Here is a 19940-nt window from a genome sequence, read left to right on the forward strand (position 1 = left end):
ATGAGATTTACAGTTTAGCCATTTTTTTTTTTTTTTTTTTTTTTTTTGAGACGGAGTTTCGTTCTTGTTACCCAGGCTGGAGTGCAATGGCGTAATCTTGGCTCACCGCAACCTCTGCCTCCTGGGTTCAGGCAATTCTCCTGCCTCAGCCTCCTGAGTAGCTGGGATTACAGGCACACGCCACCATGCCTAGCTAATTTTTTGTATTTTTTTAGTAGAGACGGGGTTTCACCATGTTGACCAGGATGGTCTTCATCTCTTGACCTCGTGATCCACCCGCCTCGGCCTCCCAAAGCGCTGGGATTACAGGCTTGAGCCGCCATGTCCGGCCCAGTATAGCCATTTTTAAATACACAATTGAGTGCCATTAAGCACATTCACATTGTTGTACAGTTGTCAACGCTATCACCACTATCCACTTCCAGAACTTTTCTGCCATCACAAACAGAAACTCAAACCATTAAACACTAACTCCTCATTCTTTTCTCTTTTCTCCCCCTGGCCCCTGGGAACCTCTATTCTGCTTTCTGTCTCTGTGAATTTGCCAATTTTAGGAACCTCATATAAGTGGAATTATACAATATTTTTTCCTTTATGTCTTAATGTGTTTTGTTTTCATGGTTTGTCCATGTTGTAGCATGTATCAGTACTTCATTTTTTTTTTAAAGACAGGATCTTGCTGTGTTGCCCACACTGGAGTGGAGTGGTGCAATCATTGCTTAATGCAATCTTGAGCTCCGAGGCTCAAGCTATCCTCCCACTTCAGCCTCCTGAGTAGCTGGAACAACAGGCATGTGCCACCATGCCTGCCTGATTTATTTTTATTTATTTTTTTTTTAGTAGAGATGAGGTCTCACTGTGTTGCCCAGGCTGGTCTCCAACTCCTGAGCTGAAGCGATCCTTCTGCCTCAGCCTCCCAATGTGCTGGGATAGTAAGTGGGAACCACTGCGCCTGGTCTTCATTCCTTTTTGAGGCAAATAAAATTTCATCATATGGATAAAACCACATTTTGTTTATCCATTTATTCATTAGTGAATTTTTGGGTTGTTTCTACCTTTTGATTATTGTGAGCAATGCCGCTATGGACATTCGTGTACAGGTGTTCAAGTCTCTGCTTCCAGATTTTTTGGGGTCTGTACTTAGAAGTGGAATTGCCAGGACATATGGCAGTTCTGTGTTTAACTGTTTAAGGAACTGCTGTAAATCTTTTGAAGCCATAAACTTTTGAAGAAATTTAGCAAATTTATTTATTTATTATTTAATTTTTGAGACAGAGTTTCACTGTTGTTACCCAGGCTAGAGTGCAGTGGCACCATCTCGGCTCACCACAACCTCCACCTCCCAGGTTCAAGCAATTCTCCTGCCTCAGCCTCCTGAGTAGCTGGGATTATAGGAATGCACCACCACACCTGGCTAGTTTTGTGTTGTTAGTAGAGATGGGTTTTTCCATGTTGGTCAGGCTGGTCTCGAACTCCTGACCTCAGGTGATCTGCTCGCCTCGGCCTCCCAAAGTGCTGGGATTATAGGCGTGAGCCATCACACCCGGCCAGCAAATTTATTTATTTAACAAATATTTATTAAGTGGCTACCACATCCTAGGCACACCATGTCCAAGGCACTGTGCCAAAGCATTTATCCTTGTCTTCTGTGCAGAAAGACCATGCCAACCGAGTGTGTTCTCCACTGAGTGGCACAGAGGCTTTTAACACATGGGCAGCAGAATGGCACAGGGAAGGGATGACTGTCCTCGGAGACACTCACTGCAGTTCCTGTTGACAGTGATTCTCTGCTCTGGGTGATCAGGGACAGATGCCTTAGTTAACTAACTGGAAGTGGAAGATCCTGTTTCTGAGTACTGACTTGGTTTCGTTGCAGTGTTATTAAGGAAAAGCGGGATGCCTACGTAAGCCGCCTGAATACCATCTATCAAAACAATCTCACAAAGGTGTGTATGCTGGGTTTTTAACTTTGAGAATGAGCTGTTCCCTTCTTGAGTGGTCAACCAAGTCTTGCCTAACTGTAGCCCTATTTATTGTTTGATTGATTATTATTATTGTTGGTTTTTTTTTGTTTTGTTTTGTTTTTTGCGACAGAGTCTTGCTGTCTCTCCAGACTGGAGTGCAGTGGCACAATCTCAGCTCACTGCAACCTCTGCCTCCCTGGTTCATGTGATTCTCCTGCCTCAGCCTCCCGAGTAGCTGGAACTATAGGTGCACACCACCGCACCCAGCTACTTTATATATATGTATATATATTTTTTGAGATGGAGTCTTGCTCTGTCGCCAGGCTGGAGTGCAGTGGTGCAAACTCGGCCCACTGCAACCTCTGCCTCCCAAGTTCAAGCAATTCTCCTGCCTCAGCCTCCCAAGTAGCTAGGATTATAGGTGTGCACCACCACGCCCAGCTGATTTTTGTATTTTTAATAGAGAGGGGTTTCACTGTGTTGGCCAAGATGGTCTCAATCTCTTGACCTAGTGATCCGCCCGCCTCAGCCTCCCAAAGTGCTGGGATTACAGGCATGAGCCTCCGTGCCCAGCCTATTTTTACTGTTTATTTTGGAGTGCAGTGGTGCGATCTCAGCTCACTGCAACCTCAACCTCCTGAATTCAAGCAATTCTCGTGCCTCAGCTTCCTGAGTAGCTGGGACTATGGGTGCGTGCCACCATCCCCAGCTAATTTTTGTATTTTTTAGTAGAGATGGAGTTTCACTGTGTTGGCCAGGCTGGTCTTGTACTCCTGACCTCAGGTGATCCACCCATCTCAGCCTCCAAAAATGCTGAGATTACAGGTATGAGCCACTGCCTGGCCAAACCTGCGATTGTTTATTTGCTGAGAATAAGCTCATCCTTAGTAGCTGGAGCTCAAGAGACCAAATTAGGATTCAGAAAGCTGTTTTTATGAAGGACATCTGATCAAGAAAACTGGGCAGAGGTGTGTCTGCCTCCAGCAACTGTATGTCATCCTTCACTATCCTGATGCTTTTCCCCCACAGTAATTGGATGTCATAGTTCCAACCAAGACTGTGTGGGTAACATTGACAACCAGTGCATCACTTAACTCTCCTTTTCCTTGGCAGTATATTCCTGCTGCCCTTCATTTGTCTCTGTGATCTCACTTTGCTGTTTCTAAGATTTCTTAGGTTTTGTTTGTTTGTTTGTTTATCTATTTGTGAAACAGAATCTTACTCTGTTGCCCAGGCTTGAGTGCCATTGTGTGATCCCAGCTCTCTGCAACCTCCGCCTCCCGGGTTCAGGCAATTCTCCTGCCTCAGCCTCCTGAGTAGCTGGGATTACAGGCACACACCACCATGCCCAGCTAATGTTTTTGTATTTTTTAGTAGAGACGGGGTTTCACCATGTTGACCAGGATGGTCTCGATCTCTTGACCTCGCGATCCACCCACCTCGGCCTCCCAAAGTTCTGGGATTACAGGCTTGAGCCACCGCGCCCAGCCTTACATTTTTATATTCTTATCATTCATTGGGTTTATATTTTGGAGGATGATCTTTTCCAAGCTTAATCTGCAATCCAGAGGGAAAAATATTTAAAGGCCTGCAGTCCTTATGCACAAGATATTTTAAGGCTGAGTGTAGAGTAACACTGGCAGTACTAAAACAACACCTATACCACATTTTTAATTTTTATTATTTTTTTGAAGACAGGATCTCACTCTCTTGCCCAGAATGGAGGTCAATGGCATGATCACAGCTCACTGCAGCCTTAACCTCAAGCAGTCCTCCCACCTCAGCCTCATGAGTAGCTGAGACTACAGGCACTGTGCCACCATACCCTACTACTTTTTTTTAAATTTTGTAGAAAAATTAGCTGGGCACGGTGGCGCGCACCTATAGTCCCAGCTACTCGGGTGTCTGAGACAGGAGAACTGCTTGAACCCAGGAGGTGAAGGTTGCAGTGAGATGAGATTGCACTACTGTACTCCAGCCTGGGCAGCAGAGCAAGACTCTATCAAAAAAGTTTTGTAGAGATGGGTCTTGCTCTGTTGCCCACACTGATTTTGAGCTCCTGGCCTCAAGCAGCCCTTCTGCCTTGTCCTCCCAAAGTATGGGGTTTATAGTCATAAATACTGCATCTCGCCTTTTTTTTTCTTTAATGGAACTAGCTAAAATACTTTTGTAAAAGAGGTAGGAAAATTAGGAACCAACATTTTGTAATACTTAGAAATCTTGGTGTGTACTACAGCTTATGGTGACCTTAGTTGACCCAGAAATTCTATATTGCAAAGGGAAGTTTCTATCTAATACTCTAGAAAATGAAAGTAAAAAATCTCATTGCTTCCTCCACACTCCTTTTTGCCGAGCACTGCACAGGAAGTCATTATGACCTGAGGGAAGGGTGTTCTGGGGATCTGTGGGTTTTGCCTTTGACCTTGATTCAGCTTGATTAAGCCTGGCACTTGCAGGAGCAGGCCTGGAGGGTGAAGGGAAAGGAGAAGATAACTCAATTCAGAACGAAGCATGTTCCAAAATGTTAAAGCATTCCATTTTGTAGTCATGCTTACATGGTTCCATTATCCTTGTAAGCTGACCACGTTTGCTTGCCCCTACGTGAATTGTGGCTGGCAGAAGTGTGCCAGCAGCCCCTAAATGAAGGCCTTAGTGCAGAGAATTCCAGTAAGAGCAAATCCAAAAGTGAGAATCTGAGTTCCCACCATCTCCAGCATAGAACTTCAATGTCATGTACTTCTGTGGTATTCTTCCCATTTTATGAAAGCACATGCATTGCATTTCCCTCCCTTGGCCAGAGTATTCCTCTCTTGCCTCTACTCATTTCAGCTTTATCCTCTTGTCTTTCTTAGCCTTCTACCTGTCCTCCAGACCAGCCACATCAGTTTGTTTTTTTTTTAATTTTTTTTTTGAGAGAGAGAGTCTTGGCTCTGTCACCCAAGTTGGAGTGCAATGGCATGATCTCGGCTCACTGTAACCTCCCCTCCCACGTTCAAGCTAGTCTTGTGCCTCAGCCTTCTTAGTAGCTGGGATTACAGGTGTCTTGCACCATGCCTGGCTAATTTTTGTATTTTTAGTAGACACCTGGTTTCATCATATTTTCTAGGCTGTTCTTGAACTCCTGAGCTCAAGCTATCCACCCACCTCTGCCTCCCAAAGTGCTAGGATTACAGGTGTAAGCCACTGTGCCCAGCCTATCTCATCTTACTGTATACTTCCAGCATGTGATAGCAACCCCTTTCCTAAGTATAGGTTACCAGTCAGCAGTTCTACAGAAACTCAAACAATGGAGAATTGTGTTGGCATCAGCAAACCAAGAATCAAAATGTTCAGCAGAGAAATGAAAGTTCTGATAAGTTGCAGCAGGTATCTTTGGTTTTATTCTAAGAAAAGGCTAATGTCTTGGTTCCTTTCCTAGGCCCATATAGAAATCATCCATGGCCATGCAGCATTCACGAGTGATCCCAAGCCCACGATAGAAGTCAGTGGGAGAAAGTACACTGCCCCTCACATCCTGATTGCCACAGGTGGTATGCCCTCCAGCCCTCATGAGAGCCAGATTCCTGGTGAGTCATACAGCAGGTACTCATTAACAGCAGTCAGGAGTTTACCGTTGCTTTCAACCTGAGAAGCCATGCCAGGGGATCTGTCTAAACCAGTTCTCTCTTTGGAGCCAGGCCACCATAGAAGGTCTTTGCAGAACCTAACTCCAGTTGGCTAAGTGGTAGCTAGTGATGCTGTTGCCCAAGCTAGAGTGCAGTGGCACCATCTTGGCTCACTACAACCTCCGCCTCTTGGGTTCAGGCAATTCTCCTGCCTCAGCCTCCCGAGTAGCTGGGACTATAGGCATGCCATCACCACACCTGGCTAAGTTTTATATTTTTATTAGAGATGGGGTTTCACCATGTTGGCCAGGCTGGTCTTAAACTCCTGACTTCAGGTGATCCACCCATCTTGGCCTCCCAAAGTGCTGGGATTACAGGCCACTGTGCCCGGCCAAGATATTTTATTTGGCCTCAGGCTCAGACATATTGCAGGTAACAGAGGGAGAAAAATCAGTGAAAGCCTCATACTTTCCTTCTCAGCTTAGCATACATTGTTTTCCAGTCTCAGTCTGTCAGATGGTTGTTATTTATAAGACATGTGCTGTATTTATTGTTTTGTTCAGGAGAGAGAAATCTTGTAAGGATGTAGCTTAAGTAGCTAAGTAAGCTTTTATGTGTGTGTTTTTCTCTTTTAAGTAGAGAATTATAGAAGATTAAAGCTGTAAGGAATCTCAGAGATGGTTATAACTGCTTTTGCATTTTATTATTTTGTTTTATATTTTTTCTTTTTTTTGAGACAGGGTCTTGCTCTGTTGTCCAGGCTGGAGTGCAGTGGTGCGATCACAGCTCACTAAGGTCTTGACCAGGAGGTTTAGATGGGGGATTGCCTGTAGTCATCTAAACCTCTAAGACCAGGAACTACAGGTGTATGCCTGGATAATTTTTAATTTTTTTTGTAGAGACAAGGTCTTGCTATGTTGTTCAGGTTGATCTCAAACTCCTGGGCTCAAGCAGTCCTTCCGCCTCAGCCTCCCAAAGTACTGGGATTACAGGTGTGAGCCACCATGTCCTGCCTGCTTTTGCATTTTATACACACACAGACTTAGCCCCAGGGATGAATCATGAACATATACCTCTTTATTCTCTCACAAGAAACATTGTCTATGACTTTCTTCCCAGCTAGATTATAAGGACCTTGTTGATGGTGAACATAGTTTATACATCTTTTGTATTCTCCATGGACTGGCTTCATAAGATCCATGACCAACTTGAGGTTTTTTTTTGAGACAAGAGTCTTGCTCTGTCACCCAGGCTGGGATGCAGTGGCGTGATCCCAGCTCACTGGAACCTCCACCTCTCAGGTTTCAATTATCCTGCCTCAGTATCCTCAGTATCTGGGACTACAGGCAGGTGCCACCATGCCCAGCTAATTTTTTTGGTATTTTTAGTAGCAATGGGGTTTTGCCACATTGTCCAGGCTGGTCTTAAACTCCTGACCTCAGGTGATCCGCCCACCTTGCCCTCCCAAAGTGCTGGGATTACAGGCATGAGCCATCGCGCCCGGCCAAAATGCAAAATATATATATATATGGTTTGTTTGTTTGTTTGTTTTTGAAATGGAGTTTTACTCTTGTCGCCCAGGCTGGAGTGCAATGTGCAATCTCGGCTCACCGCAACCTCCACCTTCTAGGTTCAAGTGATTCTCCTGCCCCAGACTCCTGAGTAGCTGGGACTGCAGGCACCCACCACCATGCCCAGCTAATTTTTTGTATTTTTAGAAGAGTCTGAGTTTCACCATATTGGCTAGGCTGGTCTCAAACTCCTTACCTCAGGTGATCCAGCCGTCTCAGCCTCCCAAACTGCTGGGATTATAGGGATGAGCCACCACGATGACCTAATATATTTAATAACTGATGAGAAATGAGGGTAGGGAGGCTACTGAGAGAAGGAATCAGCAGTTGACAGCTCAAGGCTTTGTCAGGATTATTGGAGGCAGGTGGTAACTGAAGTGGTTAACTTGAGAGAGATAGGTTTGGGAGATAAAATTAAGGTTCAGTTCTAAATGGACTAAGTTTGAAGCCAAAGTAAAATTGTGTGGCGAGATAAGTAAACATGTGATACTGCAACCTGGGGAGAAGGTCAAACCTGGAAGAATGCATTTGGAAGTCCTGCAAGATAGGACCTGCTTCCCTATATCCAAAGGTTTCAACCTGCTTTTCGCTACATGTTTCTTTCACTATGTAGATTGTACCTCTTATAATTCAATGTATATGCCATATAGGTTGAAACTTTTGAAAGAATAAGCAGAGAGGAAAGGGCCACATAGATTTTGAACTACATAGGAATTTGTCTTTTCAGGCCGGGCACAGTGGTTGATGCATGTAATAAGCTGAGCTTTAGGGTTCACGCCTACTCTTGGGGTGGGAGGGTGAACAGATCCAGCGGGGAGTCTGTTCATGACCGCTGAGATCTTCATTCTATTTCTAGAGAGAAAATAAAAATGTTGACTCAGGGAGGATTTGGTTGGCAGCTTTCCAAGCAGAGTCTTTAACAAAACTTGTCAAAACAGAGAGTATGTTGGCTCTGAAAGTGTTTGGTTTTCACATGAAATGTCGTGATTATTTTGCAAGAGAAAGAGCAGTCTGGTGTGATCTATCTTGCCTTTTTCTACATAGGTGCCAGCTTAGGAATAACCAGCGATGGATTTTTTGAGCTGGAAGAATTGCCTAGGTAAGCCATCCTGACTGGACCTCAATGACTCATTCTCTCTCAGTCTTTCTTGGTGATTTTTCTTTGTCCTGCCCTCCCAAGCATTTATTGTAGGTCTTTCTTGAATTCTGTTCTCTTACCTCTTCTCTTTTCACAACCTTGTATATTTCATTCCTAGAATTCCTTAGTAGATCCCTGAAATCTTTCATGCTTTCAATCAGAGGCCAAAGTCAAATGGAGGGTAATTTGAAGATGAAATAGCAAAGTCCTAAAACTGTCTTCTTTCTTCACCTTGATACAGCATCAGTTAAGAATGTGTCTAAAGTAGCTTGTATTTTAGAATAGAATAGCTGGTTTTGGCCAGATGTGGTGGCTCACACCTGTAATCCCAGCACTTTGGGAGGCTGAAGCGGGGAGATCACCTTAGGTCAGCGGTTTGAGACCAGCCTAAACAACATGGTAAAACCCCGTCTCTACTAAAAATACAAAAATTATCCGGACATGGTGACGCAGGCCTATAGTCCCAGCTATTTGGGAATCTGAGGCAGGAGAATTGCTTGAACCTTCAAGGCAGAGGTTACAGTGAGACAAGATTGCACCATTGCACTCCAGTCTGGGCAACAGTGAAACTCCATCTCAAAAAATAAATAAACTGGGCACGGTGGCTCATGCCTGTAATCCCAGCCCTTTGGGAGGCTGAGGCAGGTGGATCACCTAAGGTCAGAGGTTGGAGACCAGCCTGATCAACCTGGAGAAACCTGTCTCTACTGAAAATACAAAATTAGCCAGGTGTGGTGGCACATACCTGTAATCCCAGCTACTTTGGAGGCTGAGGCAGGAGAGTTGCTTGAACCCGGGAGGTGGAGATTGCAGTCAGCCAAGATTGTGCCACTGCACTCCAGCCTGAGCAACAAGAGCGAAACTCTGTCTCAAATAAGCAAATAAAATAAAATAAAATAAGAATAGCTGGTTTTCAAAGCAGCTATTTGCAGTGGGGCCTCTGTAAATGGAAGACCCTGTCAGGTTCACAAGAATGCATTTTCTGGCATTATTCTTTATATGTGTCTGAATAACCTTAGCAAACTTGAGTGTGGATTTTCTTTTAATGAAAAAAGTTTTATTTTTTTAGAGACAGGTTCTTCTTCCATTGCACTGGCAGGAGTTCAGTGGCGCCATCTTGGCTTGCTGTAGCCTTGAGCTCTTGGGCTCAAGCAGTCCTTTCACCTCAGCCTCCCGAGTAGCTGGGAGTACAAATGTGTACCACCATACCTGGTTAACTTAATTTTAATTTTTGTAGAGATGGGGTCTTGCTCTGTTGTCCAGGCTGGTCTAGAATCCCTGGCCTCAAGCAATCCTTCCACCTTGGCCTGCCAAAGCAGTAAGAACACAAGCATGGGCCACCATGCTGAATGGATTTAGATTCATAGAGGGGGAAAGAGATCATGAGGAAGTTTGTTTCTCTGATGCGAAGTTGCTGCACATTGCAGGCTTTCTGGTTTAGGGGAATCCTCCTGTCACTTGTGATAAAAAGTGATGCCTGGGAACAGGTGGAGGGACCCAACACCGTGGCCCAGGGACTGGCCTTCATTCATCTTCTGAGTGGCACTCACTGTGGAGTTGGTATTGCTCAACTCTGCTGCTCCCTCAGGGGCTGTGCTAATAATCCAGTTTAAGGTCCTAATCCTATGTTTTTAGAACGGCTTTTAGGGAGAGTGACTGATAATCCATGCGCCTGCCTTCACTTTGATTCATGCAGAGTCATGGATGGTTCAGAGAGGATGAGGCAATTCAGAAAAGACAAGGGAGCCGCTTTGTAGTTCCGTAGGACGGAAAAAATGTCCCATGAAGGTATTCAGACCAGAAGACCAGGCAGGCTTCTGACTTAGAGGAGTTCTAAGAAAGCATGCAGTCTTTTTCCGTTTGCTGTCAGGTCGTAGAAATGTGTTAGAGAACAGCGTTCCTTACCGTGTGATCCACCCTGCATTGTTTGATTTAGGGTTGAATGAGATGACACGTGAGGATGTAGTCAGACATGTAGTTATGACTCCTTCTGTTTGGATAATGTAATCTCATTCCGGACTCACCCTCAAAGAAGTTTCACTATAAATATCGGTTCATTAGCGATTTTAAATATTTATATTTATGCATGTTATAAGCAAAAGACTCTGAAACACAAGAAAATAATTTTACAATTGATACATGATTTTTCTTTTTAAGTCTACTTTATCTTTGCTAGGGTGTTGGTGACTAAGTAAATAATTGGGTAAATAATGTAGGGAAGATTGCATGATTTAGTTTTTGTTCTGAGGGCGCTTCTGGTTGGATGGAGTATGAACCCTGTGGAGCACTGTGGCATGAGTAGTCCTGGGGCCATAACAAGGTAAAGAGAAATCTTTTAGGGACTCAGCCGCCTGAAAGATCAGTTCCAGACGCCAGGCACGGTGGCTCATGCCTGTAATCCCAGCACTTTGGGAGGCCTAAAGCGAGCAAATTGCTTGAGCCCAGGAGTTTGAAACCAACCTGGATGACACAGCACAACCCAATCTCTGCAAAAAAATACAAAAATTAGCTGGCTGTGGTGGCACGTGCCAGTAGTCCCAGCTACTCAAGAAGCTGAGGCCAGAGGATTGCTTGAGCCCAAGAGTTCGAGACCAGCCTGGGCAACAAAGGGAGATCCTGTCTCTACACACAGTTCTCTTTTTCTTTTTCTTTTTAGGTGGTTTCACTGTTGTTGTCTGGGCTGGAGTGCAATGGTGTGATCTCAGCTCACTGCAACCTCTGCCTCCTGGGGTCAAGCGATTCTCCTGCCTCAGCCTGCCTAGTATGTGAGATTACAGGCATGCATCACCAGGCCCAGCTAATTTTGTATTTTCAGTAGAGACAGGGTTTCACCACGTTGGTCAGGCTGGTCTTGAACTCCTGACCTCAGGTGATCCACCAGTCTCTGCCTCCCAAAGTGCTGGGCTTACAGGCGTGAGCTACCGCACCCGGGTTCTACACACAAATTTTAAAATTAAAAAAGAAATTCCTTGGCCACGCATGGTGGCTCACGCCTGTAATCTCAGCACTTTGAGAGGCTTAGGCCGGTAGATCACTTAAGGTCCGGAGTTAGAGATCAGCCTGGCCAACGTGGTGAAACCCCATCTCTATTAAAAATACAAAATTAGTCTGGTGTGGTGATGTGCACCTGTAATCCCAGCTACTCAGGAGGCCAAGGCACAAGAATCACTTGAACCTGGGGGAGGCGGAGTTTGCTATGAGCTTACTGCATCCTCTACCTCCTGGAGGCAAGCAGTTCTCCTGCCTCAGCCTGGTTTCATCACCGTGGTGAAACCCCATCTCTACTAAAAATGCAAAATACAGTTTTTGTATTGTATTTTGTATTTTTAGTAGAGATGAGGTTTTGTATATAAATGGGGTTTTGTATGTAGATGGGGTTTCACCATGTTGGTCAGGCTGGTCTCAAACTCCCGACCTTGCGATCCTCTTGCCTCGGCCTCCCAAAGTGCTGGGATTGCAGGCATGCATGTCTTATTTTGACAGAGGTACCCTGGTTAAGTGAAATGTTAACTTTAGGGAAAACTGAGCAAGGGGAATAATAAGGGAAATCTCTGTACTATCTCTGCAACTTTTCTGTAAACATAAAATTATTCCAAAGTTAGCTTATTTAAAAATACTAACCCTCTGCTTGCATCTCAGCCGCAGCGTCATTGTTGGTGCAGGTTACATTGCTGTGGAGATAGCAGGGATCCTCTCAGCCCTGGGTTCTAAGACGTCACTAATGATACGGCATGATAAGGTAAATTCCACCTTTTCTTTTCCCTTTCTTTGATGTTAATTTTTAAAATGAAGAATTTTTCTTATGTTGTCATTGAATACTAGGGTACAAAGCAGGTGGGGGTCAGTTGGTTGGTTTCACTTGGGGCTGTATCCAAGTTACCTGAATTTGGCCTATATCCCTCCCAGTTGGTAGTTGATGATAACTGAGTTGGTCGAACTGGCTGGTATTTTCATCACTAAGTGGTAGATAGTCATGAGATGCCCCATAAGGGAGACCTGGGTGCCTAAATATAAATATTAGCTAAATTAAACAGACTGTTAGGTTAGTTAATTAATTTTTTTTTTTTTTTTTTTGAGACAGTCTCACTCTGTTGCCCAGGCTTAAGTGCGGCAGCACCACCTCAGCTCACTGCAACCTCCGCTTCCCAGGCTCAAGTGATTCCTGTGCATCAGCCTCCTGAGTAGCTGGGATTGCAGGCGTCTGCCACCATGCACGGCTAATTTTTGTATTTTTAGTAGAGATGGGGTTTCACCATGTTGGCCAGGCTGGTCTCAAACTCCCTACCTCAGGTGATCTGCCCACCTCGGCCTCTCAAAGTGCTGGGATTACATGCATTAACCACTGCATCTGGCCAGGTTGATTTATTAATTTCTGGAAGTCAATTTTCTATGATCAAGTAATGTTACATTGTTACCACTCGTTCCAAGTAATTTACTAAATTCTTTGCATTAAAGCAGGCTTGTCTAATCTTTTGGCTTCCCTGAGCTGCACTGGAAGAAGAATTGTCTTGGGCTGCATGTAAAACACACTAACACAAACAGTAGCTGATGAGCTAATAAAAAAAAAAACAATTGCAGGCTGGGCACAGTGGTTCATGCATCTAATTCCCAGCACTTTGGGAGGCCAAGGCAGGCGGATCACTTGAGGTTAGGAGTTGGAGACCAGCCTGGCCAACACGATAAAGTCCCATCTCTGCTAAAAATACAAAAATTATCCAGGTGTGGTGGCAGGTTCCTGTATTTTTAGCTACTCAGGCAGTGAGGCAGGAGAGGCTGAGGCACTAGGATTGCTTGAACCCAGGAGGCAGAGGTTGCAATGAGCCAACATCGCACCACTGCACTCCAGCCTGGGCAACAGAGCAGAGATGAGGTATTACCATGTTGGCTGGGATGCTCTCGATCTCTTGACTTTATGATCTGCCCGCCTTGGCCTACTAAAGTGCTGGGATTACAGGTGTGAGCCACTATGCCTGAGACTCTGTCTCAAACAAAACACTGCAAAAAAAAAAATCTCATAGCATTTTTTTTTTTTTTTTTTTGAGAAGGAGTTTCACTCTTGTTACCCAGGCTGGAGTGCAATGGCGTAATCTCGGCTCACTGCAACCTCCGCCTCCTGGGTTCAAGCAATTCTCCTGCCTCAGCCTCCTGAGTAGTTGGGACTACAGGCGCACGCCACCATGCCCAGCTAATTTTTGTATTTTTAGTAGAGACGAGGTTTCACCATGTTGACCAGGATGGTCTCGATCTCTTGACCTTGTGATCCACCTGCCTCGGCCTCCTCAAGTGCTGGGATTATAGGGCGTGAGCCACCGTGCTTGGCCCATAGCATTTTAAGAAATAGGCCAGGCACAGTGGCTCATTTCTGTAATCCCAGCACTTTGGGAGGCTGAGGTGGGCAGATCACGAGGTCAGGAGTTGGAGACCAGCCTGGCCAACATGGTGAAGCCCCATCTCTACTAAAAATACAAAAATTATCCAGGCATGGTGGCGAGCGCCTGTATTTTCAGCTACTCAGTGGGATGATGCAGGAGAATCGCTTGAACCCTGGGAGTTGGAGGTTGCAGTGAGCCGAGATCGCACCACTGCACTCCAGCCTGGGCGACAGAGTGAGACTCCATCTCAAAAAAAAAAAAAAAAAAAGTGTACAAATTTGTGTTGGGCCATATTCATACATTCAAAGTCATTCTGGTCTGCAAATGGCCTGCCAGCTGCAGGTTGAACAAGCTTGCATTAAAGGGAATCTTGTAGATCAAACACCTGAACTTCTTTTTTTTTTTGTTAAGGGAAAGAGTCTTTTTATGTCACCCAGGCTTGAGTACAAAAGTGGAGTGTGATAGCTCACTGCTTCCCCGAGCTCATAGGATTTTCCTGCCCCAACCTCCTGAGTAGCTGAGGTTACAGATGTGGGCTACCATGCCCTGACTTTTTTTTTTTTTTTTGAGACACAGTTTCACAGTTTTGTTACCCAGGCTGGAGTACAGTGGTGCAATCTCAGCTCACTGCAACCTCTGCCTCCTTGGTTCAAGCAATTCTCCTGTCTTTGCCTCCTGAGTAGCTGGGACTACAGGCATGCGCCACCATTCCCAGCTGATTTTTAGCAGAGATGAGGTTTCACTGTGTTGGCCAGGATGCTCTCGATCTCTTGACTTCATAATCTGCCCGCCTTGGCCTACTAAAGTGCTGGTATTACAGGTGTGAGCCACTATGCCTGGGCTTTTTTTTTTTTTTTTTTTTGAGGCAGGTTCTCTCACTCTGTTGCCCAGGCTTGAGTACAGAAGTACATTATGGCTCATTGCAGCCTCAGTCTGCTTGGCTCAAGTTATCTTCCCACCCCAGCCTCCCAAACAGCTAGGACTACAGGAGCATGCCAACACACCCATTGAGGTTTCACCATGTTGCCGAGGCTGGTCTTGAACTCCTGAGCTCAAGTGATCTGCCTGCCTTGGTTTCCCAAAGTGTTTGGGATTACAGGCATGCACCACCTGACTGATTTTTATATAGTTTTAGAGATGAGGTCTCACTATTTTGCCCAGGCTAGTCTCGAACTCCTGGCCTCAAGCTATCCTCCTGCTTCAGCCTCCCGAGTAGCAGGGAGAAGTTCAAGACCAATCTGGGCAACATGGTGAGACTCCATCTCTACATTAAAAATAGGCCGGTTGAGGTGGCTCACACCTGTAATCCCAGCACTTTGGGAGGCCGAGACGGGTAGATCACAAGGTCAGGAGTTCGAGACCAGCCTGGCCAATATAGTGAAACCCCATCTCTACTGAAAATACAAAAATTATCTGGGTGTGGTGGCATATACCTGTAGTCCCAGCTACTCGGGAGGCTGAGGCAGAAGAATTGCTTGAACCCAGGAGGCGGAGGTTGCAGTCAGCCGAGATTATGCCACTGCACTGCAGCCTGGGTGACAGAGTGAGACTCCGTCTCACAAACAAACAAAAAATTTAAAAATAACCAGGCATAGTAGTACATGCCTGAAGTTCCAGCTACTTGGGAGGGTGAGGTGGGAGAATCATTTGAATCCAGGAGGTCAAGGCTGCAGTGAGCAAAGATTGTTCCACTGTACTCTAACCTGATTAGCTGACTGTCTCTGACAAACATGTGATTTAGGCAAGACATGTAATGTCTTTGGGGCCTAGTTCTATAGGGACAGAATTGATCAGATCCCGGACTACCAAGATGCTTTGATTCTAATCTTTATGTGAGCCAATTGAGGGAGACCGGGGATTCTGAGAATCCTAGGCAGTATGTATTTCAGGAAACTTTCTCTGTGGCTTTAAAACTGATTATCTAATTAGCTTCAGGAGATTTATGTCCTGAATAATATTTTTTTCATAGGTAAGTATTATTTTGCTAGAATATATCCAGCAAATTAGAAGGATGGGGAAAGGCAGAGGAGTCAGTAGCTTGAATTTATATGTAAATAAGTAAATAAACTGCGGCAGTCTGTCAATGGAGGGGGTAATTCCTGCATCTGTAAAATTGATCACTTTGCAGAGAGCCACATTTGCTTGGGCTTCCTGCCATCTCCCATCCCAAATACACCAAGTTTATTCTCCCTCTTTTTCCTGTTCCAGTGTTAACTCCATTTTAGAGCTACTCTGTGGCCAGGCATGGTGGCTCACGCCTATAATCCCAGTACTTTGGGAGGCTGAGGTGGGGGGATCACCTGAGGTCAGGAGCTTGAGACCAGCCTGGCCAACATGGCAAAACCCTGTCTCTACTAAAAATACAAAAATTAGCCAGGGATGGTGGTGGGTACCTGTAATCCTAGCTACTGAGGCAGGAGAATCACTTGAACCTGGGAGGTGGAGGTTGTAATGGGCTGAGATGGCACCACTGCACTCTAGCCTGGGTGGCAGAGCGAGACTCCATCTCACACACACAAAAAAAGAGACCAGGCTTGGGGACTCACGGCTGTAATTCTGGCACTTTGAGAGGCTGAAGCAGGCAGATCATGGGGCTTTACCATGTTGGCCAGATCAAGACCATCCTGGCCAACATGGTAAAATCCTGTCTCTCTAAATAATGCAAAAAATTAGCTGGGCATGGTGGCATGTGCCTGTAGTCTTAGATACTCAGGAAGCTGAGGCAGGGGAATTATTTGAACCCGGGAGGTGGAGGTTGCCTTGAGCTGAGATCACGCCACTGTACTCCAGCCTGGCAACAGAGCAAGACTCCATCTTAAAAAAACAAAAAACAAAAAAAAAACTACTCTGTGACTAACACATGACCTTCCAGCTGAACTCCACATGTAGATGGTCACAGATATATCTCCAATGCCAAGCTATTGAGATTTATGGCTAGACAAGATTTTGCTAGTGAACCTTTCCTTCAGTCATATCAGAGGGAAAGATGACCCTGAGATATGAAAAGTGGAAAGAGAATTTCTGTTCCCTGGACTTAAAGGAAAAAAGCAGCACACTTTGGTAGGAGACGACAATGGACAATGACTTCATTTAACTGTAGGACAGGAATTGGTGAAGTCCTCTCTATTGTAGACAGTGGTGACGTAGGGAAATGGGGAATATATTGAAACTCCACTCCCATTATGGCCACAGATAAAGAAGAAATAATTAGAGGAGTGAGAATGCTGAAGTTTCCTTCCCAAGTTTGTAGTATGTCTTTACTCAAGTTTTCTTCCTCTCCCATTATCCCTCCCTATGTTGATACAAAGGTACTTAGAAGTTTTGATTCAATGATCAGCACCAACTGCACGGAGGAGCTGGAGAACGCTGGCGTGGAGGTGCTGAAGTTTTCCCAGGTAGGGTGCCGAGCACACAGCACACAGTTAATCACACTTTCTGCCTGTGGCTTCGCCCAGTTAGTTTAAAATACAAATACTGTGTCTGCCGCAGTCCATATATTCCACCTCTAGAGTACTCCCAATCATTTCCTTCCTCCTAAGAAGCTGTATTTTGGCCAGGTGCGGTGGCTCACACTTGTAATCCCAGTACTTTGGGAGGCCAAGGCGGGCGGATCACTTGAAGTCAAGAGTTCTAGACCAGCCTGGCCAATACGGTGAAACCCCATCTCTACTAGAAACACAAAATTTAGCCCCGCATGTGGTAGCGGGCGGCTGTAATCACAGCTACTCAGGAGGCTGAGGCAAGAGAATAGCTTGAACCCACGAGGCGGAGGTTGCAGTGAGCCGAGATCATGCCACGGCACTCTAGCCTGGGCTACAGAGCCAGACTCCATTTCAAAAAAAAAAAGAAAAGAGAAAGAAGGAAACCTGGCAGTTGAATTTAGATGAACTTTGATTTTTTTTTTTTTTTCCTTTTGAGACAGTGTCTCACTTTGTCACCCTTTGTCACCTAGGCTGGAGTGCAGTGGTGCCATCTCAGCCCACTGTAACCTCACCATCCTGAGCTCAAGCAGTCCTTTCACCTTTGCCTCCGCCAAGTAGCTGGGACTACAGGAACTGCAACCACGTCTGGCTAATTTTTTTGGATTTTTTGTCGAGATAGAGTTTTGCGATGTTGGCCAACCTGGTGTTGAACTCCTGAGCTGAAGTGATCCACCCACTTTGGCCTCCCAAAGTGTTAGGATTACAGGTGTGAGCCACAGCACCTGGCTCCTGATTTTTTTAATTTGGATTTTAAAACTTTGGTTTTTGTGCTCACATGCCTTATTACACATCCTTTTTTTTTTTTTTAAGATTTATATTTTCAGGAAATATTATGGAATCTAATTTTTATCTTTCTTTTTGTTTATTTATTTATTTTGAGATAGAGTCTTGCTCTGCTGCCCAGGCGGGAGTGCAGTGATGCATTCTTGGCTCACTGCAACCTCCACCTCCCAGGTTCAAGGGATTCTCCTGCCTCAGCCTCCTGAGTAGCTGGGATTACAGGCCTCCTGAGTGCTGGGATACCCCAGTCAGGCATACCCCATGTCTGACTAATTTTTGTATGTATAGTGAGATGGAGTTTTGCCATGTTGGCCAGGCTGGTCTTGAACTCCTGACCTCAAGTGATCCACTCACCTCAGCCTCCCAAGGTGTTGGGATTACAGGTGTGAGCCACCATGCTTGGCCTATTTTTTTTTTTTTTTTTTTTTTTTTTTAGATAGGGTGTCACTCTGTCACCCAGGCTGGATGGAATGCAGTGGCACAGTCACAGCTCATTGCAACCTCCACCTCCCGGCTTCAAGCAATTCTTCTGTCTCAGCTGGGATTACAGGCATCTGCCACCATGCCCAGCTAATTTTTGTATTTTTTTTTTTTTTTTTTTAGTAAAGATGAGGTTTTACCATGTTGGCCAGGCCAGTCTTGAACTCCTGGCCTCAAGTGATCTGCCCACCTCAGCCTCCCAAAGTGCTGGGGTTACAGGAATGAGCCTCCATGCCTGGCCTCTATCTTTTATTTATTTATTTATTTTGAGACAGAGTTTCACTCTTGTTGCTCAGCCTCCTGAGCTGGAGTGCATGTTGCAATCTCTGCTCACTTCAACCTCCACCTCCTGGGTTAAAGTGATTTTCCTGTCTCAGCGTTCCGAGTAGCTGGGATTACAGGCATGCACCATCATGCCTGGCTAATTTTCTAATTTTAGTAGAGATGGGATTTATCCATGTTACTCAGGCTGGTTTTGAACTCCGACCTCAGGTGATCCTCCTGCCTCGGCCTCCCAAAGTGTTGGTAAGTCCCTGCGCCCGGCCATTCTTTCATTTTTAAAGTTATGTTTCTTGACACATGGTCTCAATGTGCTGCCCAGGCTGGAGTGCACTTGCACAATCATTGCTTACTGCAGTCTCCAACTCCTGGGCTCAAGTGGTCCTCCCACCTCAGCTTCCTGAGCAGCTGGGACTACAGGTGCATGCCACCATGCCTGGCTAATTTAAGAAAACATTTGTAGAGATAGAGTCTCACTATGTTGCCCAGGCTGTTCTCAAACTCCTGAGCTAAAGTGATCTCTAGCCTCGGCCTCCCGAAGTGTTGGGATTACAGATGTGAACCACCATGCCCAGCCTGGAATCTAATTTTAAAGCATACCCTTTGAGTTTTGTAGATAGGATTACAAGTGCTTTATTCCTCAAGCAATCACGTGAATATTAGCAGAATTTTCCTAGAGAATTAGCCTTGTAAACATGATCTTCCCCTCACCCGCACAGCCTCACCATTTCAGCATAGACCACATCAAATAAAATTGTAAATACAAAAATGCTTAACTGGGGGTAGAGGCTACCATCATAACCACCTTAGGATCTTCAGTAATATATTTTTTCCACTCTCCCAACCCAGGTCTTACCTCCCTTCATTCTAATTAAGACTATGCAGGGAGCCTAGGCACAGTGGCTCATGCCTGTAATCCCAGCACTTCCGAGGCCAAGGCAGGAGGATCAGTTGAGGCCATGAGTTAGAGATCAGCCTGGGCAACAGAGCAAGACCCTATCTCTTAAAGAAAAAAGAAAAAAAATATATACATTCACACACACACACTAATTGTGCATTTTGGAAAAGTTTCCTAGTGATCTCACCACTGCACTCCAGACTGGGCAACAGAACAAGACCCTATCTCTTAAAGAAAAAAGAAAAAAATATATACATTCACACACACACCAATTGTGCATTTTGGAAAAGTTTCCTCGTGATCTTGCCACTGCAGTCCAGCCTGGGCAACAGAGCAAGACCCTGTCTGTCAACACACACACACACACACAC

At 45.2% G+C, this 19940-nt stretch overlaps 1 protein-coding gene across 1 annotated transcript in view; it reads left to right on the plus strand.

Annotated features, from left to right (window-relative positions):
• The window catches only part of GSR (glutathione-disulfide reductase), a 56798-nt gene that overhangs the window by 21323 nt on the left and 15535 nt on the right, over positions 1–19940 (plus strand). Inside the window, exons 4-8 of the mRNA XM_003938091.4 lie at positions 1877–1946; positions 5383–5530; positions 8185–8239; positions 11918–12017; positions 16959–17045. Coding sequence (XP_003938140.1) covers positions 1877–1946; positions 5383–5530; positions 8185–8239; positions 11918–12017; positions 16959–17045 — 460 coding nt within the window. The remainder of the gene's footprint in view (positions 1–1876; positions 1947–5382; positions 5531–8184; positions 8240–11917; positions 12018–16958; positions 17046–19940) is intronic.

The sequence above is a fragment of the Saimiri boliviensis genome, chromosome 13 (genome assembly GCF_048565385.1).
Source record: "Saimiri boliviensis isolate mSaiBol1 chromosome 13, mSaiBol1.pri, whole genome shotgun sequence".
NCBI lineage: Eukaryota > Metazoa > Chordata > Mammalia > Primates > Cebidae > Saimiri > Saimiri boliviensis.